The sequence below is a fragment of the Carettochelys insculpta genome, chromosome 14, assembly GCF_033958435.1.
Source record: "Carettochelys insculpta isolate YL-2023 chromosome 14, ASM3395843v1, whole genome shotgun sequence".
NCBI lineage: Eukaryota > Metazoa > Chordata > Testudines > Carettochelyidae > Carettochelys > Carettochelys insculpta.
This window is the reverse complement of record NC_134150.1, coordinates 11983468-12006866: the sequence shown is the minus strand read 5'-3', so window position 1 is coordinate 12006866 and position 23399 is coordinate 11983468. Positions and strand designations below refer to the sequence as shown.

At 45.2% G+C, this 23399-nt stretch overlaps 1 protein-coding gene across 5 annotated transcripts in view; it reads left to right on the top strand.

The window, feature by feature from the left end:
• The window catches only part of FTO (FTO alpha-ketoglutarate dependent dioxygenase), a 507378-nt gene extending 497564 nt beyond the window's left edge, over nt 1-9814 (top strand). For 3 of the 5 annotated variants that reach the window (XM_075009181.1, XM_075009183.1, XM_075009180.1), the window contains one exon: nt 7801-9814. In XM_075009181.1, the coding sequence (XP_074865282.1) occupies nt 7801-7823 (23 nt within the window). In that variant the 3' untranslated portion in view covers nt 7824-9814. The remainder of the gene's footprint in view (nt 1-7800) is intronic. The other 2 variants (XR_012647536.1, XM_075009182.1) reach the window with 2 other exon arrangements.
• The last annotated feature ends 13585 nt before the right edge of the window (nt 9815-23399 follow it).

The window sequence follows — 23399 nt, the reverse complement described above, 5'->3', positions numbered from 1 at the left end:
AAATAATAAAAGCTTGTAAGTTGTGATTATGAGTTATATCAGCTGGTTAACTCAGATGAGGTGCAAGACCAAAGAACCAATTGCTGTCAGATGTTAAAAAAGTCTGGATTTTTTAAAGGGGTGTAAATTTCAGTGACTTGGCCAAATTTCAAGTGGGGTACTTACATCTAGCTTATACTATTGTCTTTGCAGCTTCTATTGAATGTGGTATTTTTATTGCTACGCTGTGATGCCATGTAGGTTTGCCATTTGCTGGTAAAGATGTTGAGTGAAGTCTTGGCCTCTTGAAGTCAATGGGAGTTTTACCACCCCAGAAGTAACTGCTTTATACTGGCAAATGAAACTGTTGGTGTGTAATTATTGCAGTTTATTCACCTGTGTAGTCTATACTCACAAAAGTATTCTCATATTTTTCTATAGCTTTGAGCATATAAATATATAACTTTTGTGATCTCTGGTAAAATGTCACGACAGTTAAGGATGTAAGTTCAGAATAAATTGGATAATCTTAAAAGTCAGTTCAACTATTCATCTCTCATAAGTGCTCAGGAGAGAAAAGGTATGAAGGGTCAGGACCTAAGGCCACAATCCTGCAAAGGGAACTGCGCATACAGGCACCTGTGCTTGTGTGAAGCCCTCTTGAACTCAGTTGGAGTCTGTGCCGGCTCAGTGTTGCAGTCATGCAGATCTCTTTGCATGGGTAGGATGCAACTTGGTAAGATCTGCATGAATCTTCATGGTATCTAAAGAGAACATTATTACCTATTCAGAGCAATGAATATGTTAAATCACTTTAATTAATGATGGTGCATGCAAAAGTCTTATTGAAGGCTTAGCCAGTACAGCAACCCATTTTTTTCAGATCTCTAATGAACCTACCGACATACAGACACTGTATATGAACTATAAGATGCCCATATTTTCAGCTGGGCATCTTCCCATCCTCCATGTGTGCATATGGAAAAATTCCTAAGGACATACATTCACTTCAGTTTAAAAAATTCTAAAACTTTGTACGTGTATTGTTGAAATTGCATCCTGAAAAGTCAATAGAATGGTTGGATGAGGACTTGTTCACATGAAAGTACATATACAACTGTGCATAATTGCGGACTATGGCCAAATATACATTTCTATACAGTTTGACCTGTTCCCCAGTGGGTGCTGTGAACTAAAAATGAGTCTTACTGAACAAAACATAATCAGCTGGCTTTATTCAACTAGCATAGCTCTTATTCATGTGGCTCAAGCCCTTCGGGTCTTATTTTTCGAAGGTGCTGAGCACATGCAGCTCCCATTGACTTCAAAACCAGGCTTTCGCAGTTTCAGTGTCCTTTTGCTTGGAAACTGTCTTATTGACCTTTTACCTTTGACACTGTTTGATAAGCACATTAGACAATATTGTTAGCCTAGTACATCCCTGACAGAATTCACTGTGGAGTCCCCAACTCTTTCAAATGTTATGTGTACGAGGGATGGCCTTAGTGTTTCTAAACAGAGCAACAGAGATAATCAACTACATATATGAGAAAGTGTGTATGTCCATCTGTCTGTCTGTTCAAGAACTCCTAAATGATACGATCTAGGAGCAACCAAATTTGATATGCAGATTCCTCTTATAATAACTTGAAGCAAAGTAAGGGTTTCACTGTTCCAGGAAAACGAGATGTGTCTAGAATATGATCGTGTCTCAGAAAACCATGCAAAAGAGAGACAGAATCACCAGTCAGCTGAAAGGGGGTGTGACCCTCCCCCATATGGGACTGTCCCAGTACAGAGCCTATCACTCCCCCTCCACCCCCAGATGCCCTTTGAGGAAGGCATGGAGGCTGCAGCTCCCACCCCCAAATCCTAGAGACATTGCTGGCTGTTCCACTTTGTCAAGGTGCAAAGGCAAAATGCACAGTGTGCTTCGTTCCTCACGCTGACTGCGGCGCATGGGTGCAGACAAACCTGGACCTGTCCCAACGAAGGGACACACACCCTCCCCCCAGCTCTGCCCGCTGGAGCTGGAGCAGTCACAGGAGATAATTCTCACCTGGACTCAAGTTGTGTGGTGAGAGATGGCTGGGGTGGGCCTCTCGCCTGCTGGACAACCTGCATACTGAATCCCTCTTCCGCAGCCCCTCCCCAAGCAATGATTTAAATGAAGAAAAACAAAAATGTATTGAGTTCAGGACCCAGGCAAAACTGGATAAATCTACTAGTAACAAATATTGAGGCTTTCAGTATGTGCCTCTTAAAGCACTTTTCAAGATTAAGGATCCAAGTAAAGCCCTGCAGATCTCTGCAGTGTGTAAGGGAATGTCCTCTGTCCCATCCGTGAAGGGGACGGGGGCATCAGTATAAAGCACAATGCCTCCAGGGATGCTAGAATAAGCACATGTAAAAAGATGTAGCATGTGCCCCTTTCAGCTATCCCCTTTTTGGCACTTATTGACCATGATCTTGCCTCACCAAGCCACCACTGTTTGCACCCCTGAATCAGGGCTACCTCCTGTGGGCTAGGAGTCAGGGACTGGTCTCCTTATGCCCTCCCGCTCTTCTTTCTACTTTACTTTTCCAGGATGAAATATTGTGGGTGCCTATATCTCTGTGGGATAGAAGTATGGGAACATCTTACCAGAACCGTGGAGTCACATCTCAAATTCTTTATTGTGATCAGTAAGTCACACACTACAGCTGCATTTATCACATACTTGCAGAGCATCTACATTTTTCTCTCCATGTAGGGTGTGGTCCTAGTCCTAATACTTGAACCAAAAAGTATTTGCCTGGAATAAGAATATGTAAGAATATTGATACATATTCCTTATTAGTTGGAAAACTTAGGGGAAAGAAAGAATACTGTTTTTAAAATCAATGGCTAGCACATTACTGTAAAATCTATTGATTAAAAACAAAGTATAATGTTAGTCATTTAGTCTGTGGAATGATGCAATACTGAAATAAATTTATCCTTTGACTTATGCATTAACCTTTTATTGACTGGTTGCATACCCATAATTAACACACACTTTAGCTAAAGTGGTTAATTTTAACATCAGATCAGTGTAATATAGCTGACACCCTGATTGTCAAAATGTAAGTGCAACCATAGGGACAATAACCAGGGAAATTTTCTGTTTTAGTGAATTTATATTTGCCCATAGAGAGATTAGCCATCATATAGGCAAAACAAATATCTCTTATAAAATTTTATATTATTATTTAATTGAATTGTTATGAAAATAAAATCAGTTAGTAATATTCATAAGCAAAAAGAGATTTTCTATTATATGCCAGGATCATAACCACTTTAATATGGTGGGGAAAAGTTAATGAGAATGTAGCTCCGTTCACAGTGAATTGAAATCAACAGTGACTTCCAAATGGAGAATTTAATTGAAACTGCAATGGTTTTTGCTCTATTGGTGAGGGCTTGGGGTTGGTGAGGCTTTGGAAACATGGACCCTTTCACCTGTTTCTAGGTACTAGTCATTTATATTTTAAAATGTCCTCTTCCTGTTCATTAGATTTATATTACCAAGGTGCTGGAGGGCCACTGTAGTTCTATGTAGATGTGTTGGAAATATTCTGCAGCTGTTGCTTGGTCACCCGTCTGTGAGCAGGATATGAAAGAATCCAAGATTCCATAGCACTGCCTGGTGCAGGTATAAAAGGGCTTTTCCTGCCCTGGCATGTACCGATACAGTTATTCCGTCTATTCCAGTTGCCTGGGGAGGGGGTGTGGTATGGATTGGCAACCCAACGCTGACCTGGTCTGCTGCTGCAGTCAAAAACAACTCATTGGCTCTCTAACTCTTAATGAGGCACACACCTTTTTGAACACGGCACACAACAGCATCCCACCGCTTAATGTGTGGTAAGGTCTTTCAGTGGAAATTGTGAGGTTCAGCCTCTCACTTATCCTACCTAAGAACCCATGACATTCCCCGGCTGCTACATGCAACACATATTGTTCCAACTTTCTGAGGATGAACTTTTTGATAACTCAAATTACAACTCAAGCTTTTTACTCCCTCTCAAATTTGGGTGTTCCTAGAGTTTTTTCATCAGTACCTCCTCTGTTGTAGATCCGAGCTCCTTCTGCTACGGGAGGAGAGTTTGTTAGATCCCAGGAGGAGTTAATGTGGCTTAGCAGTAATGCTGTGTATACAATGCCTCAGCCAAAGATGCTTGCGCCCCTATGTAGGTTGCTCAGGTCTGTCACTCTGTTACAGTGTCAAAGACCAGGGCTTGGACAATAACCTTTACAGCTGTGGGGAAATTTATTAAAGTTAGAACTAAAAATATTACTACTGAAAGGATACTGATGGGCTTAGTTCAGTTTATACTCCTTCATGTGGTAACAGCCTCACCCAAGTCGTTTATGGCAGTGCAGCAACTGGTGTGCACATGCCCCACCGCTTGCAGGGAGAAGCACATGGCGGCAACAGCAGTGGCTCTAAAGTAGTAGTGGTGGCACCTCTGGTGTGTCATCAGCATTGAGTAAGTGGTGGGGGGGGCATGGGGTGCCTGGTTCTGGAGGAGGGGAGGAGGATTGGGTTAGAGCAGAGAAATGGGAGTGCCTGGTTCTTGGGGAGATGTGGGGGATAGGGTTAGAGCAGGGGCCAGGGGTGCCTCTTTTGGAGGAGGGGTGGAGGATTGGGTTATATATATTGGCCATGCTGTGGAATTACAGTGAGTGCTGAAGTGTGCCATGAGGTGAGAAAGGTTGGTGCATACTGGTTTATGGTACAGTCAGCACTGATGGGCAAAGCATCATCTTTCTGCATGTTTTCAAAGGACCTGATCCTGCCGCTCTTTTCCTTGTGTAATTCCCATATGAATTAGTGGTGATTTGTCTGTACAAGGACCACTGATACACATAGTGTATGTTTATCATTTGCAACTTCTCTTGCTGGGAAAGTGACATTAGAAAGAAGAGGAGCATTAAATGTAGCCCAAGCAAATGTAGAAGTAGTGGTGAGAGTGCAGTCAACTCATACTTAAGAGTTCCAGGTTGGGCAGATGTGGCAAGAGGCGTGTGGAAATTGTGGGATGCTGGCACTGGCCATTCCTCTCCCCTTCTCAGGTGCACTTCTGGCCTCAGTCATGTGAATCAGGAAGACTCTTGTGGATGGTCATTGACATTAGTCCTTCATGCAGAATACAATATGGCCCGAAGTTCCCAAGTGACTGTCATGTAATGAGACACATGCTCAGGAAACCTTGCCCCTGGTGAGGTGACCCCTCTGACCAGGCCTACCAACGGAAGTGGGAGGTGGGGCAGTTGCCCTGGGCCCTGACATTTCAAAGGGGCCCAGAACTCCAGCTGCCGCCGCCTCTACATTGACAGAGACAGCAGTCAGAACTCTGGGCCCCTTTGAATTGTTGCATCAGCACTGCTCCAGCTGCGCATGGCTGTGAGTCAGGGCTGCAGGCAGTGCCATGGTCAGGGTGGCGCTGAGGGTCAAATGCCCGCGGCACTGCTCCTTCCAGCCTTGGCCCCACCCTTTCTGAGCCGCAGAGCCAGGCCCCCCTCCCATCTTGCCTTGGGGCCCGCGGCAGCATTCGGCCATGCTGCCTTAGACTGTCACTGGTAAAGGAGCCATGGGGAGCAGCTTGTGCTGTCACTCCTGGACTGCCCGCCCAGCTGACAGCAACTCTGGTAACTGCTGGTAGATTGAAAGTGACACTGATGCCCAGAATTGAAATGTGAGGAAAAAGTTGGTAGGAAATAAATAACTAATATAATTAAATAAATTATAAATAGTCTCTGAAGGTTAGGAAGTATACGCTACGACTGCACAGGCATTGAAAGGTGATGTGTATTTCCTCCCAAAGTATTTAAAGTGATTGTTTATAATAAATTGACTTTTGCTAAAGCACATAATAGGCCTGGCAATCTTTACTAGCAGAGCCTCTTGATGTGCCAGCTGTAATAATCTTTACATGGTTTAATTTATCCACTTTAAGATTGAAATGCTTACGCTGGAGTATCTTATACTACCCAGCAAAGTGAGCATATTATTTTATGCCAAGACTGAAAATAAAGCAAGATTTTAAAAGCCTTACAGAGTTATGCTGTAATTAGTTTCAGCTTCTCTTGCATATTAATTTTCTCATGTTCCTTTATATAATTTGAAAAATGTCTTCAGAGCATGATGACACAATCAGTTAAGTACCTCTCTGAACTCATACACTAAACTGCATTCGCTCTAACAACTGTTCTAAGGCAGCCTCAAAACAAATCCTCTGTTATTCTGTACAGTACAGCTTATCAATGCAAACAGTTTAATATTTATGCTAAGAGGATTGTCACAAGTAGCTTGTGTTCCTTTAATTCTTGTTTTAAATAAATAATGAGAACATTTAAACACATTACTCTTCTCAGGGCCCTGAGGTCGGCTAATCTTATTATTTATGAAGTGATGTGCTACATAATAGTACTTAGTGCATGTTAACAGATGCTATTATCAGGGGCTGATGTGGAGAGCTGAAGATATATTGGAATGTTATGTGTTAATACTGTCCTTGTAGTATAATGTACGATGGATTGAGTGCACAGGATGCTGGAGCAGCAATTAACCACATACCAACATGGGTGTAAAGTTGAAGTATGTTTTCTCATGGGTATTACACTCCCATTAATAATTCCCAAGAGAAGAAGACATCTTTCATTTGGGAGCATTCTCTTCCAGAAGGCCTCAAGAGGGGGGCAAGTTGTTTATGTGCATTGATCTTATTCATTTTACAGAGCTGAACTACAATTGAGTAATATAAAGTCACTTAAAAATAAGTTTCATGTTACAGTTTTAAATAATTACATATTTCTGTTTTGTATGTTAATTACTGGGGATAAAACAGTAAGTTCTAGCAATGTGATCTGGTATTTCTTATAAAGAAATGAATTCATCTGCTGTACATATGAAGCAATTATAATAGTACCTGGTACTTTTCATCATCATAGTGCTTTATAGACATCAGCTAATTAATTAGCAAATGGTAAATTAAAAAAAAAAGTCACTGAATTGTTACAAATTTTCTAAGGCAGTGCAAATAGGTGGCAGCCTGTATGACAAACTAATCTTCAGAGATGTGACTGTTGCTACTCATAAAACTTTGCTGTGCTGGGCTACAATTTAGTTGCATGTTATAATTAGGCTTCACTAGTATTGATGAATAATCCATTTAATAAAAAACACTGTAATTTAAACATTTTCTCTGGGGACTAACATACTCTAACCTCCTAATTTAATTTTATTGAAGTTTTGCCTACCTATTCATCAGTGGAAATTATTAGCTTCTATTTGCATATGTCTTTATGCAGTTTTTACTTTTTACATTTCCTTGTTCAGAGGAAAGGAGGCTTATACACTTGTAAATCTCTAGACTCTACAAAGCCAATCCTGTTTCTGTAATATTGTTTAATCTATCCCCCGACCTTAATGCAGTAAATTCGGTTTAATCTTCCTCAATAGTCTAGTAATACTCTGAAAACCCACAAACATTTAAATCTGATAATTTAATCACATACTTTAAATAACAGCTGAGATAATGAAACAATAATTCTCCATAAAAAGATGTGCTGACTTAATTTTCTTTTTGATTGGCTTTCTATGAAATCACTGTAGATAAAACAAAGCTTACGACCAAAAACACTGCCATTTCTCTGTAAGTGAACTACTCCTTTTGTCCACATGTTATTCTCTCTCTCACACCCTTAAATCTTTGTTAAAGTATTTCTTCGTTAGAGTTTAGTTTCTTCCCATTCTGTCTCTAAAAAGTAATTCTTTGGTCTTTCTTTTTTTTCAGATGTCAATGCCAGCTTGCAGTGAGTTTGCCAGAAGATCAAAGGCCAAAGTGCCATCCCTTCTGGAAAGATGATGATTCCAGCATGCCTCTGCCATATGATCTGGAAGAAATAATTGCTAACCTACAAATTCTGCTTGAGTAGATGGAGCCTTAGAAAATGTGCTCTAAGTGTAAAGTTACTGGTGTGCCACTTTTCATCCTTCTGAAAGAAATTTAGTCAAAATGGAGTAAAACTCTTAAATCCCCTTACCCTTAAATCAGAGGAGTTATTTTATGTCTTCTCCAAATGCAAATATATGTTTTTTTACCAGCCCATGCTTTGTAACTAGAATATGTTTCTTATCTATTCTTTTAGAGACTGCCACAAAAAAAGAGAATGACATATAATAATATGAGATCTGAAACGTAAGGTAGTTTGTGATCTGTTTTGAAATAATATTCCAGAATAGCAGGCAAGTCCATGATTGGTCATAAAGGACTATCCTGAATAAATGAATGCTGATTTTCGTTCATGGAAGTGATATTCCAAATTAAGCTTGTCTATTTCCTAAAGTATAATAACCAAAACTAAAAAGAAATTATATAGAATGACACTCAGTGTTCAGAACCACCATTAAAAATTGTAAGTCATTGCTTGACATTGCTAGTAAGAAGTGGAATATTTTATTTAATATCATCTATTGAAGTGGTCTGCTGCGAAAGTGGTATACGCTACTGGAAAAGTGCTCCCACTGTTGACACAGCTCACAGCAGTGAACCTGTGCTCTTTCCAGGGTAGCTTATTCCAAGTCCAAATAATTGTACCAGCAAAAACTGGAGTTTTGCAGTATAACTGCATTTATATTAGGAACTTTGCCAGCACAGGTGTATCAGTCAGGAATCATACCTCTTCACCTCCCTTGCCAACATAATGTGAATTGTAGACATGGCCTTGAATATAAGATAAGTTCACTAAGGCTATGTTAAGACTACGGGGATTTGTTGGTAGAAGTTTGTATCGGAAGATATCTTGCAACAAAACTTCTGTCGACAGATTACGCCCAGACTGCAGGGTGGATTGAAAGAGCAATCTGCTCTGCCAACAGAGAGTGGCCAAACTGCCCAGATGTGCTATCAGCAAAATGGTCAACTGGAACCACAGCTGACAGGGTAGTGCAGCATCCCGGAGGCCTTTTCTGTTGACAGAGGCCCCCTGCCCCCGGAATGTCCAGACCAGTGTTTTGTCAACAGATCTCTGTCAAGAGCAGCATTCTGCCTCACGACGAGCAAGGTACGGGTGGAGACAAAAGCAATCCGTTTTTGCTTATGTTCCTTTGATTAATTTTTGTTTAATTAAGCACTGGTAGAAAAAATTACAGTGGTGAAATTAATTTGACATCCATAAAGTATAGAGAAGACACTTCAGTGTTGCAGACTGCTGCTCAAGTGAAAGCATAATTATTAAACATACTGGCAAACAAGAACTTACTGCAGTATTCAAAAGCCACAAATGTATTTTCTTTTTCAGAAGAATGGTGGCAGCTATAACAGAACTTTTTATGATGGGCATTGGATCCAAAGTACTAGCTGCTCCAGTCCACACCTTTACTACAGGCAAATACAACCACTCTGTACCACAGTTTTCCATGGTGAAGGTTCACTCCTCCTGTGAAAATAATAGTCTGCACGAGTGTGCCCTGTAAGCTGAGTGCGTGGGTGACTGCCCAGGAGAGATTCGGGTTACTGCCCAGGAGAGATTCAGGTGCAGTGAATCCCCTTACCCACAGACCACCCACAGCCAGCCAAAGTGGGCACCCTGTATTTCTATTGGTGGTGCACATCCACACATGCCTTGGGGCACGTAACAAAATGTATTCAACATGTGGTTGGAAAAAAAAATTAGCAGGAACACTGGACTGCACTGGTGCAGCTACCTGGTGCCTGTAATTGGGGGATATTCCCAAGAACACAGGGCTCAAGATTCACTAGCAAGATATTAACTACCGGAGGGGTAGCTGTGTTAGTCTGGATCTGTAACAGCAATGAAGGGTCCTGTGGCACCTTATAGACTAACAGAAAAGTTTTGAGCATGAGCTTTCGTGAGCACAGACTCCCTTCATCAGATGCTGGTCTTGGAAATCTGCAGGACCAGGTATAAATAAGCCAGAGCAAGGATGGGGGTAACAAGGTTAGCTCAGTTAGCAAGAGTGAGGCTTACTACCAGCAGTTGATCTGGAGGTATGAACACCAAGGGAGGGGAAGCTGCTTCTGTATTTACCCAGCCATTCGCAGTCTTTGTTTAAGCCTGAGCTGAGGGTGTTGAATTTGCAGATGAATTGTAGCTCAGCAATTTCTCTTTGGAGTCTGACTCAGCTAACCTTGTTATCCCCACCCTTGCTCTGGCTTATTTATACCTGGCCCTGCAGACTTCTAAGACCAGCATCTGATGAAGTGAGTCTGTGCTCACAAAAGCTCATGCTCAAAACTTTTCTGTTAGTCTATAAGGTGCCACAGGACCCTTCGTTGCTGTAGCAAGATATTGATAGTCATACAACCAATGGTGGCTCAGATAGGATTAAATAATGTTTCTGCTTCTTATTTCACTTAAGTCATGATAACTTGGAGTAATTCCATTAAACTCATTGGAGTTTCATCATTATACAATCAGAATAAGGCCTTCCATTTTCCCAGTATTCACAGTGGGCAACCAAGAAGATTAATAAAGCTGATGAGAACTGCCCAGACAGCATGGTGGCACTGATTCTGAGCAGAAGAATACAGATACAGGTAATACTGATACAAGAAATATGAGCATTCAGTATAATTATTACCTGGGTCAAGATACTACTAGAAACAGACATTAATAAGAGTAAAAAATTTAGAAAATTGCCCTTTTTCATTTGAATAATTATGATGGAGGTCTTCTTGAGATGATCCCTAGCACATCCATTAACATTGCAGCATTAGGTAACTCATTACCATTTTGGATGCACTACTGTACAAAACATTCTTACCATAGGTCTCTAATGGATGTTCTATGTATAGCAATTGTTTATTGACTCTAGATGCTCTAAATACATGAGAACTGGGGTCATTCTCTTTCAGGGGAAAAGCATAAATTAGCTCCTAATGTTGGGTTCAGTGATTCCTTTCAAATGGTGAAGTTCATGACTTTGCTTGCATTTACTTTTCATCAGCTCTGAAAGAATTGAGGTAAAATAGTTTCCTTGCATGTGTGTGTCAGGCTAAATGGACTACAGAAGATACAGATCTGTTTGCCTGTCTGCACTTGCCTTTAGACAATATTTATCAATTTTACAAAAGCTACCAACTAAACATGGAACCAATACAAATGAAATTCTCTCAAGGCAGGGGCTTTTTATTCAACCAATTGATACAAAGTTAGTTTTACACTGTTACAAGTAAACTTCTGGCCTATACATGAGCTCTCTGTTTATGCGTGTTAAGCATAGCATACCTCACAATAGTAAGCATTGTATACATGACATAAAAGACTTGGAAAGTTATATTAACTGACTAGTCTCTTCCTACAATTTTGTTCACTCATGTCAATTGTTCCACTAGGCTCTGCAAAGCTAGTCAGCTTTAGTGTTGGAAAGTAGGAAGCATGTCAAAGGGAAGATTCTATGTCTTAGATAAGTATTTTCATAGGCATGTAGTGAAGAATGTAATATTGCAAACAGAGGTAAGAGAAGGTACAGAATGACGAGGGTACAATCTCATGTGAAGTATAAAATGCCTTCCACCTTGACAGCAAACATTCTATAACATGGGTAGTTTTGGTGGGGTGATTTGGGGATCCCATTTTCAGTGTCAAGTAATCTGAATATTTTGTGAGAAACTTCTTCTCAGAAGGATTGGCAATGTATTAACTCTTTCTTCTTCCTTGAGTGTCCCCGTGGGTGCTTCACGATAGGTGTCGGGCTCGCCCTGGCGCCGCAGGTCGGATTTTTTCAGCAGTTTCTGCCGGACCGCGCATGCGCCGGCACGCGCCGCTCCCTTGCGCGCTCCCAGCCACGTGCGCGATCCGGTCCCCGCCAGTTCCTCTTTAACTGCCATCGGCTGCAGATGGAATCCGCTCAGGCTACGGCCAGAGTTAGAGTATTTAATGTTTTTAAAGTGTTTAGAGCTTCTTTTTCAGTCTTTAGCTTAAGTTAGCTTGTTATTGTTTTCAAAAAAAAAAAAAAAAAAAGAAAAGAGAGTAAAAAGTAAAGTTTTACAGCCTTAGTAGCGAGCGGAGCAGCGGAGGCCCGGGGACGTAAGGCCATTAGGCCTCCTGCCGCAGCAGGCTGAGTCCAAGAGGGGAACAGGCACAGAGAAGGTGCTAAGTACCCTATTAACAACTCAAAGACTCACCACAATGTCCTCTTCAGGATTCAAAAAGTGTGAGTCATGTCGCGAAGCGATGCTGGCCTCCGATGGGCACAGAAATGCTCCTTCTGTGCAAAGCTCACAGCCAGAGCAAGGAAGGACAGAGAGATGCGGCTGAAAATGCTGCTCTTTGACAAGGCCCTCCAGCCAGACGTGCCAGAGCGGCCTCAGCAGGAGGGACCCGCAGGGGCCCATAAAAGGAAAGCTGCTTCCCTAACCCCATCAGCGCAAAAACGGAGGAAGCTTTCACCAACCCAATCCCTGCCGGCAGCCACAGCGAGCGGGACGGGTGGAGTGCATAGCCCCCAGCCGCAGTCACAGCTGAGCGGCGGCAGCGGAGCGGAGACGCACGTGGCAGAGGCTGAGCCTCTGATAATCAAACAGCCGCCCCGCACCGCGGGCAGGGCGGCGGCCAGGCAAGCGCCGGAACCGACGGCACCGCAGCTAGCGGCACCGACCCCCGGGGAACCGGCGGTGCAGAGCTCGCAGGCACGCGGCCTGCAGGCACCGGGGGAGACCACCCGCGCGGCACCACAGCGGAGCGTGCCGAGCGCGGCGCAGACAGCGGGGCCGAGATCCCCGACGCGGAAAGGGGTGGAGCCAGCCCCACAGGGGAGGGGAAAGGCAGCACAGAAAACCTGGCACCGCAGCTCTTCTCCAGACAGGGCTGCAGGGCTACTCGCTCTAAGCCCTCCACTTATGCTGCGGACTCCAACGAGGCGGCAGGGGTCACCTCCAGTATACCCTGAGCCCCCATCCCCGTTCCTACAGCCAGCATCACCATGGCCCTTCCTGGGCTTTGAACCCCTGGAGTACTGCCACAAATCAGTCTCTCCATTATCTCAATCACCCAGACGATCTCGCTCCCCCAGACTCAGGGGGTATGCGCCTCCAGAGTGGTCCAGGTCTCCATCTCCGGAGCAGTGCCCGTGTTGCCATGGTCGCCCCTATCATGCGGGGCATAGACACCATAGGCATACTCCCAGGGACAGATCCCCCCAGACGGTTGAATATCCCCGAGGGCAATCGCGGACGGGAACGGAAACACAGACATCTCAGGGGGAGTTCATTCTGGAACCCCGAGATTTTCCCTCGCAAGTATCTAGCGAGAGGATGTATCACCGTCAACAGGACCCAGAGGGGTCCAGAGAGGCTTACCCTAGCAGTTCCTCGCTATCTTCCCCTGACAAGGCCACAGCCCCAGGGGACGTCCATCCTCCGGACGATCTCAAACAGTTCCAAGAGCTGTTTAAAAGGGTGGCCTTCACGCAAGGCATCCGAACAGCAGAGGTGCAGGAGAAACACCATAAGGTCCTTAAAAACCTGAGACCTCCGGCCTCTTCCAAAATAGCTATTCCGCTGATGAAGCAATCATGGAGTCCTCCACCACAATATGGCAGACCCCTGCGTCCACTCCGCCTATAAACAAGAGAGCGGATAAGAAGTACTTCGTCCCGACGAAAGGCATGGAGTTCCTGTTCAGCCACCCGCAACCAAATTCTCTGGTGGTGGAATCGTCTCAACAGAGGTCAAAAACTTCTCAGTACAAGACAGGGGGAACGGACAAAGATGCCAAGAAACTAGAGTTGTTCGGCAGAAAGGTCTACTCCTCCTCTACCCTACTGTTGAGAATGGCGAATTACACAGCGCATCTAGCGAACCATAATTTCGACAACTACTCCAGGCTGACTTCCCTCATGGACTCGCTTCCAGAGGACACGAAGCCGGTGCTCAAGGCCATCGTGCAGGAAGGCTATGCAGCCTCGAGGACAGGAGTTCAACCACAGCGTCCCCAGTACCACAGGGCTACAAGCAAGGGCGACACCAACAGCACCAACAGTACAGAACTCCCAGGCGACGTTCTCAACAGAGCCGTGCGTCCTCGGGGCAGGGCCAAACGCCACAAGTTTGACACACAGATCGAGGGCTGCACTATCACTACCATCGCGCAATGTCATCCGAAGCTACTGTTCCACCATCGCCTCCGACCATTCTACGACCAGTGGCAAAAGATCACCACAGACAAATGGGTACTGGAGATTATAGCCACGGGTTACGCGATTCCCTTCCAGTCGCTCCCACCGCCACAACCTCCACCCAGACCCCACCTAAAGGACGCCTCCCATGAAGCGAGACTCAGGCAGGAGGTAGGCCATCTTATGCTTATAGGGGCAGTGGAAAGAGTGCTGGAGCAACTCCGAGGGAAAGGGTTCTACTCAAGATACTTCCTCACAGAGAAAAAGACAGGAGGCTGGAGGCCCATCCTAGATCTTCGAGGCCTCAACCGGTACTTAGGCAAGCAATGCTTTCGGATGATCACAGTCGCCTCTATACTTACGGCACTGGACGATGGAGATTGGTTCGCAGCCCTCGACTTACAAGACGTGTATTTCCACATAACTATTCACCCAGCTCACAGGCGTTTTCTCCGGTTTATGGTAGGCAAAGAACATTTTCAGTACAAGGTTCTGCCGTTCGGCCTCTCCTCAGCCCCCAGAGTCTTCACCAAGACCTTGGCAGTGGTGTCAGCCTACCTGCACAGACAGGGGGTGTTTATATTCCCATATCTGGAAAAAAACGACTGCCTACTGAAAGGGGCCTCAAAGGAGGAGGTACTTCGCATGATACGCATCACACCAGACACGTTCTCTTTGCTGGGCCTGGTCATCAATCTGGCAAAATCAAAGATAGACCCCACACAGGGCATAGAGTTCATAGGGGCACGTATAAATTCCATCACAGCAAGGGTTTATCTACCAGATGCCCGCTTTCGCGCCATTGGTTCCCTCGTGCAAGTCATCACCTTCAGCCCTACGGTGCCGGTTCTGATGTGCTTACAGCTGCTGGGCCACATGGCAGCAGCAACGTTTGTGGTACAGAATGCCCGACTGCATATGCGCAGCATGCAGCACTGGCTGGCGAGCGTCTACAAACCGGCAGCACACACCGTCCACAGGGTGGTGTCGCCGACGACAGAGGTGCGCAAATCCCTGCAATGGTGGGTGAACCCCAAGAACATGCTGACAGGGGTGCCCTTTCACCAACCACAAATGTCTGTTTTTCTCACTACCGACACCTCCCACATAGGGTGGGGAGCACACATGGGCGAAAAGGTGACGCAAGGACTGTGGTCCTCCACGGAACAGTCACTGCACATAAATATACTGGAGCTCAGAGCAGTGTTCAACGCCTGCAAACACTTTCGAGACCATATATAAGGCAAGTTGTCGGGATCAGTACAGACAATACCTCCACCATGTTTTATATAAATCGGCAAGGAGGAGCTCGGTCCCGTGCCTTATGTGCAGAAGCAGTTCGATTGTGGAACTGGTGCATTGCCAACAATATAACCTTGAAAGCATCGTATTTACCAGGCACTCACAATGTGAAGGCAGACCAGCTGAGCAGGCGCTTCGCACTCACACACGAGTGGCAGATCCGTTCTGATCTGCTACGACCGATTTTTCACGCATGGGGATTTCCCCAGATAGACGTGTTTGCTACTCAAAACAACAAGAAGTGCCCACAATACAGCTCCAGGGCAGGACTGGGACGGGGGTCCCTGGGGGATGCATTCGTGATCTCGTGGAGGGGCCCCCCGCTCTACGCCTTTACTCCCACAGTGCTTATCCACAAAGTCTTGCAGAAAGCCAGGAGAGAGAGAGCCCGAATGATCCTAGTAGTCCCAACATGGGATTGACAGCAATGGTTCCCCTTACTCCTGCGCATGTCGGAGTATCCACCGATGCCTCTCCCAGTGGCGCCGGATCTGCTCACGCAAGCCCAGGGGTCCATAGTGCATCCACACCCCCGAGGCCTGCGACTGCAAGCATGGTTAATCCATGGCTCAGCTCCCGAGAGAGCACGTGTACGGAGGGAGTGCAACAAGTCCTAGAAAGTAGCAGGAGGACTTCCACGAGGAAGCCCTATAAGCAAAAATGGACTCGATTCACTGCATGGTGTTCTACCAAGCAATTAGCCCCCCTTGCTGCGCCTATACCTGTAATACTAGAGTATTTACTGGACCTCAAGAGAGGCGGACTCTCCCTATCCTCGTTGAAGGTCCACCTTGCTGCTATATCGGCTTTCAGACATGAAGAGGAAGGGCACACGGTGTTTGCCCATCCCATGGTTACCAGGTTCCTCAAAGGGCTGGTAAACCTATACCCCCCTCAGAAACCGCTTCCACCTTCGTGGAGCTTGGACCTGGTGGTTAATGCGCTAACGGGACCACCGTTTGAACCCTTAGCCACGGTTTCCCTCCGTCTCCTTACGATAAAGACGACCTTCCTTCTTGCAATCACATCAGCTCGCAGGGTGAGCGAGCTTGCGGCAGTTATGGCAACGCCACCCTGCACAGTAATTTCCAAGGAGGCGGTAACCTTACGGCTGCATCCAGCCTTTGTTCCCAAAGTTTCTTCAGAGTTTCATATTAATGAACCTATAGTTTTACCCTCGCTTATCCAAAGCCTCATAACTCCAACAAAGAGGTGCACCTACACCTCATGGACGTGAGGAGGGCGCTGGCTTTCTATATAGACAGGACTAAGTCCTTCTGGAAAACGGATAGACTCCTAGTCTCTCTCGCTCCCAGATCAAAAGGAGAAGGTCTCTCTTCGCAGAGAATCTCGAAGCACATCGTATCCTGCATAAAAATGTGCTACGAACTTAGAAAGACTCCTTTACTGGCCCCACCTAGGGCTCACTCCACTAGGGCGGTGGTGGCATCAACAGCCCTTTTCAAGGGCATTGCGCTAAAAGACATTTGCAGAGCGGCGACCTGGTCATCCTATGACACCTTCGCCAAGCATTATGCCCTTCACAGGGTATTCCAAGAGGATACCCGTCTCTCGACAGCGGTCCTCTTGGGGACAAGCTGCACATAAACTGATTACCCACCTCCTATCTTGGGTTACTGCTGGGTAGTCACCTATCGTGGAGCACCCACGGGGACACTCGAGGAAGAAAGAGAAGTTACTCACCGTAGTAACAATGGTTCTTCGAGATGTGTCCCCGTGGGTGCTCCACCACCAGCCCATCCTCCCCTCTTCGGATCTCTGTTTAGTATTTTTCAGGAGCATCCGAGGCGGTTGGTCAAGGAATTGGCGGGGACCGGATCGCACACGCAGCTGGGAGCGCGCAAGGGAGCGGTGCGTGCTGGAGCATGCACAGTCCAGCAGAAACTGCTGAAAAAATCCAACCTGCGGCGCCGGGGCGAGCCCGACACCTATCGTGGAGCACCCACGGGGACACATCTCAAAGAACCATCGTTACTACGGTGAGTAACTTCTCTTTTCCCATCCCATAATGCTTTGTTATAGGCAATAATTGCTGACATGGTTATTTGGTCTCTTGGACATTTTTCGTAATGAACTGCAAGTATAGTCAGGGTCTGTTGACTCTGTGTTTTAATCAGTATTGCATTGGTAGTTTGGGGAAGAAAGGAAATGTTCCAATATTAAGATGTTTGGTAGAAAATTGCAGGTGTTATGTCATGTAGATCAGAAATTATTTCATAATGCTTTATCCACATCAACGCATATGAAATTATTTCATTCTGCAGATTCTTCCACTCTTTGTTAAAAGTAAAGTAAATCTAAAACATTAAAACCAATATAACACATTTTCAAATCAACATTCTTACTCTTTGAGCTTTAGAAGGGAGTGGGAATGTCTAAAATATAAATAAGAATGCTGTGAATAATTACCAACTGGAAAATCACCAGGATGTTTAACATGCTGCATTTCAAATATCCCAATCTCTTTATTATCATAATGAAATAGTGGATATTGTAATTGGTAATGAAGTGGATTTACTTCCTTGTCCTTTCAAATCATGCAAGACCTCTATAATGCTGTGGGATAGGTATGGGGATTCAAGAGCCTTAATAAAAACAGAAAAAAACAAGAAAAGAATAAAAAACCCATCACAAACAATACAAATGGATGAGACTATGATACTAACAGTTATGCTGATGTAAACCATTGACCTGATGCAATGCAATGGAAATTATGCCAGTGAAACTGAGATGAAAATTTAATTTACGTATTTATTCTTCTCAGCATAAGCCAAAACATTTAAGACCATTCATTAAAAAAGAGAAGATAATGCATGAATTTGCAGAAGATACATTTGTTAAAGCTAGAGAAATACTTTATTATCTTGTTGCCTAAAAGTGACAGCAATTTAGTATGGAGCACAGCAGTTGACATATCAGCGGAAGTCCTTCCAAATATAAAATGGATTATCTCTTGTTAAGGAGATGCCATTCACTGTTCATACATACTACTATTATAGAAGGAGAGCTGTCTGTCCATCCCACTGTTCAATGGCACATAGCAGAAGCTCAGTCCTATCTCTTCTCCCCCTGCATGCAGCACAGGAGGGGGGCAGGGGCAGGTGTGGGCTGGAACCCCAGCTGCCAAGGCCCCCACGGCAGCATGGGGCTGGGGCCAGAGCCCCTCTTGAGCCTCCTCCACAGCACAGTGCTTGGGCTGGAGCCCCCTTGGAACCTTCCTCCACAGAGTGAGACTGAGGCCAGAGACCTACCACGGCAGCCCCTTAAGCACAAGTGCCTGACACTGGGCTGGGGCTGGAGCCCCCCCTGTAACCTCTGCTGCAGTGTGGGGCTACAGCTGGAGACCCTCTGCAGTATGAGGCTGGAGTTGGGGACTCCCTAGAGCCTTTTCTGCAGTACGGGGCTGGGGCTGGAGCCCCCATCATGGAGTCCTACAGAACCTGCTGCAGGTTGGTTTCTCTCCCCCTCCCCCATTGGCTGAGGATGGGTTTGAGGGTTCTGGCCAGGAGGGAGGTTACAGGAGCAAGCTGGGCGTGGGTGTTTGAGGTCTGGGTGTGAGGGAGGGTGCCAGAGGGGGCTGGGGTTTGGGGATTTGGCTGGGAGGTAAGGTGCAGCAGTGGAGGAGAGGGTCAGGAATGAGTTGGAGGTGAGAGATCTAGGTGAGAGGGAGGGTACAAGAACAGGTGCGGGGGCTGGGCAGGACGGGATGTCAGAGTGGAGCTGGGTGGCCAGGACAGGACAAGGAGGCAGGAGCAGGCTGAGTGAAGGGAGGGCACTTATCTCCTTGCAGCATTTTCGCTGCCTTGCTGCCCCCCCACCAGCAATGGCCCCTAGCCAGGGTTGGCAGCAGCTCTGTGCTCCTAGCCACCAGGGCTCCCCACCCAGGGCCACCAGCAGGTCCTGTGCAAAGGAGTAATTCAGCTGTAGCTGCCACAAAGGGGTGGGCCCTGTTAGTACAACATAAAAAGACCAAGTATTGTTCTGACTTACAGCTTGTGAGACCCTATTGATTTTATTTAGATTGTACATGGCACAAGTCAGAATCTTGGTCTGATTCATCTTCTTGGTTACAGACTGAAGGAGTAAACATAGGTGTACATTAGAGTATTCCATTAGCCTTTATTTCACTGCTTCTTTAAATAAATCAGATAGTGAAAATGTGAACAATCTATTTTTGTTTATCATTAACATTTAGTTTTCTTAAAATCAAACCATACCTTGGTAGGCAGTGCTTTTCATATGTCCCTTGATCAATGGAACAATCTGTCAGAAGCCATAAAAGCCTCCATTAGCTCAAATGGATTCAAAGCTAAACTATCTGATCATTTAAAGGGCTGCAGTGATTGTTTCTAATATACTATACATTGATTTCTCTCTGTGAGTAGTAATATAACTTTGAAACTAAATGTGTATGAGTAAGTTTTCTACCTCCAGTGTACCTTAGGAAACTTGGTTTCACTTTGAGAATAAATGTCTATGTAAAAATTTTTAATGAGATGCAGACCTTTGCACATTTCTGAAGATTTTTCCTCAAATCTATCCCATTTCATCGTGCCCATTAAATTTATATGGAATGGGAAGAAATAGTTTTGCCAAGGAACTCTTCTTAAGAGTGTCAGTGAAAATGTGAATGATTGCTAATGCTGGGATTTTAAGCATTTTTTTCATCTTCAGAATGCTTTCAATGGAAAAACTCATGCACACAAAAAGTGCAGTTTTGTTTTGAAATGTAATTCTGAGAAATTTTATGTGTGTATAGTTCTGGGGCTCTTGTCTCAACTGTTACCCTATTAAATGAGTTCAAAAGATTTTTATTAGACTGCCATCCCTACAAAACTCACACTGGGATTTGAAAGTGAAGCTGAGTGCTTTGCTTCTGCTACATCATCAACTGTGATAGATATTCTGCAGGTCACTTTAACCAGTGGTTAAATCTTTGTCTTTAAATAAAGCTCTCTGTAACACAGGTCTGCTGACGGTGGCGGGGGTGGGGAGGGCCAGAGGAGGCAATTACCTCGGGCCACTTTCAATTGTCACCAAAGTGCTCAGCTGGGCGCTCCATGTGGCGGGAGGTTGGGGGGCGGGGCGGGTGTCTTGCTATAGTCCAGACAGCACTAAGGGCTGGCCCTTAGTGCCTGAGGCCCCGCCCCTTGAACTTGAGGCCCCGACCCTTCTGGTGGCACAGGGCTGTCCCTGCACCACACACCTTGCCACAGGGTCTGCAGTGGCTGTGGGGCCTCCTTCTGTAACATGCATGCTCTTTTAATACCTTTCATAGGTCCTATCTGTACAACTCATTGAAATCAGGAAGTGGTTCCACAGAAAATATGCATGGAAGAATTTAGTTCAGATCTCTCTCCAATTCAGTGTACAATTGCCAGTGATTTGTCAGAAAAGATCGAGGTGTGGTCAGGATGGATGTTTGTCAAGATATACATATGTTGGCCTGAGTCTTGAATGTGTTAGTACTCTTTGTTTGACTCCTGTTTTAGAGACTGTATTGCAGTACTCTATTGAGGTCACTACTTTTTTACCTAAATATGTATCAAAACCTTCTACACAACTTTTGTTGTGATATTTCTTTCTTCCCCTCCTGTGCGTCTTCCTGCACACTTGCTTCATTATTCAGTTTAGTAATATTATTCCATAAATCAAGATTACAAAACATGTAAAACCTAAAATTTTGCATAATTAATGAAAAGAATATACAATGGTTGTCCCTAAAAAGTCAGTACTTGTCAGTATTTACTAAACTGTGATATGTAGATATGCAACTTTTTTGTATACTTAGGATGACAATTCATTTTACAGATTGAACCTCTCTAGTCTGGTACCCTCGGGACCTGGCCAGTGCTGAATGAGAGAATTTGCCAGACCACAGGAGGTCAATAGTGTCTAACACATTACCAGTACTTCCACTGGTCTCATAGGAGACCTTTATGGGTAAATTACAGCTAAATAACTGCACAGAGCGCTGAGAGCCAGGACTGGTTGCCATAAATACACTTTATATGACCACGGGAAACTTGACCACATCCATGGTAAGTGGTTGTCTAGCTAATTAAAATCATGGCAGATTACAGATGTTGCCGGACAAGAGAGTTCCAGATTGGAGAGTTTTAACCTGTAATGAATTCATTGTAGTATCTCAGACATCAGTACAGTAAAATGACTCGTTATGCTTATAACCCCTGTTTTTGCCATGTGAGGCCCTCCAGCCACTGTCCTCCCATCTTTTGAATACATATGATCCCTGAAAATAATGCAGGAACAATGCAAAGCTTGAAGAAGGAGTAGGATAGTAAAGGTTTTGAAAAAAGTGATTTTGTGAGACAAGATTTTTGGCTTCCCAGTCTCTTACATGGCTTCTGTGTCCTGGCATCACCCAGCAGCCTGTGTCTTTCTCAGCTGGCCCTTCACCCACTCTTCCCTGTGTTAAGGGGACCAAAGCATGAAGAAAGAGGATGGAAAAGGTTAGGAAAAAGATTTTCAGCTTCCCACTACACTACACAGAGTTGTCCAATACGGGGGGGGGGGGGGGCGGCTTGCCAAATTTCCCACGGGAGGGTTGAGTGAATTGGAGGATTAATTCATGAGTTAAGGGCCAGTTGACATGGTACCCAAAAATCTTTTTGTTCAGAGGGGTGGGAGGGTCTGTGGTTTAAGGGCCAGCTGAAATGGTCCCCCTCTGGCAGCAAGCCCCCGGAAATCTTAGCTGCCAGGGGAGACATTCGCCTGTCAGCAGCATGCCCCTGAAAATATTTTTAGGCAGGGGGGTGTTGGGGCCATGGCTTCAGGGCCAGTTGAGATGGTATCCTGATGGCTGCAAGTCCCCAAAAGTCTTAGCAGCTGATGGGAGAGACTTCCCCAGGTGGCAGCAAGCCCCCCCAAAATATCTTTGGGTGAGGAGGGTGTGGGGTCCATGGCTTGAGAGCCAGTTGAAATGGTTCCCTGGGTGGCAGCAAGCCCCAAAAATCTTTCCTGCCCTTGGACCTCTCACCACGTGAAAGCCAGGACATGGTGCTACCTGGCAGCACAGTCGGCACTGAACGGCAAGCATGTCCTTTTATTGGCTCGGAGGCTAGCCACATGATGTAGTTGGGCATGGGAAAGACTCCTGTGTTGTGGCTGGGTGCGGGAAAGACCCCGGTTGCATGGTGTTGTGCGGACGCTGGGCTGGGGGGCTGGGCCTTGAAGAAATGTAAACTTCAGAAAAGAAGTTTCCTGGCTTCTCGTACAAGCACAACCCCACCACCCCCAACAGCCTAGCTGTCATGTGTGAGATGGAGCAGGGGCTGGTGCCAGCACAGAAAAAAAAAATCCAAGTGCTCAGCTTGCAGAGGTGGAAACAGAACCATGAACTCTGTGTTGAGGCTATTTGTACTGAGGAGATGTACTCACAGCACTGATAGCAAAGAAAGAAAGAAGTTTCTCAGCCTCTCATACAAACATGACCCCACACCCATGAGCTTCCTGGTGCCGAATTCAAATTCATGGACCTCCTATTTCCTAATGTCTACACACCTGGAGCACAGCGGAGATGGTAGTGGCCAGAGCAGAGGACTGCAGAATACATATGGGACACCTCTGGAGGCTAAGAAATTCAATTCAAAGACATGGCACTTCCACACTGGCCTTCATTCGAACTGTTAAATTCAAACTTGACGCTTCACCTACCCACTTTGAACTATGTTATGGTATCGATCTTAGTGCTCCCTAAAATCAAGCTAATGGTAGTTACAGTGAAGAGAGTGATGTCAGAAAATTGAGATAACTGCCTTAAATTCAACTTCATCATGTATTGTAGACATGGGCTGCTTCTGCACTTTCATTCTCTCGTCAAATGTGGCATGGTATTGAGGCAAGTCGAAGCAGGCTAATGAGGCGCTAACGTGCATATTCAGTGCCTATTAGCGTAAAGACAGACAT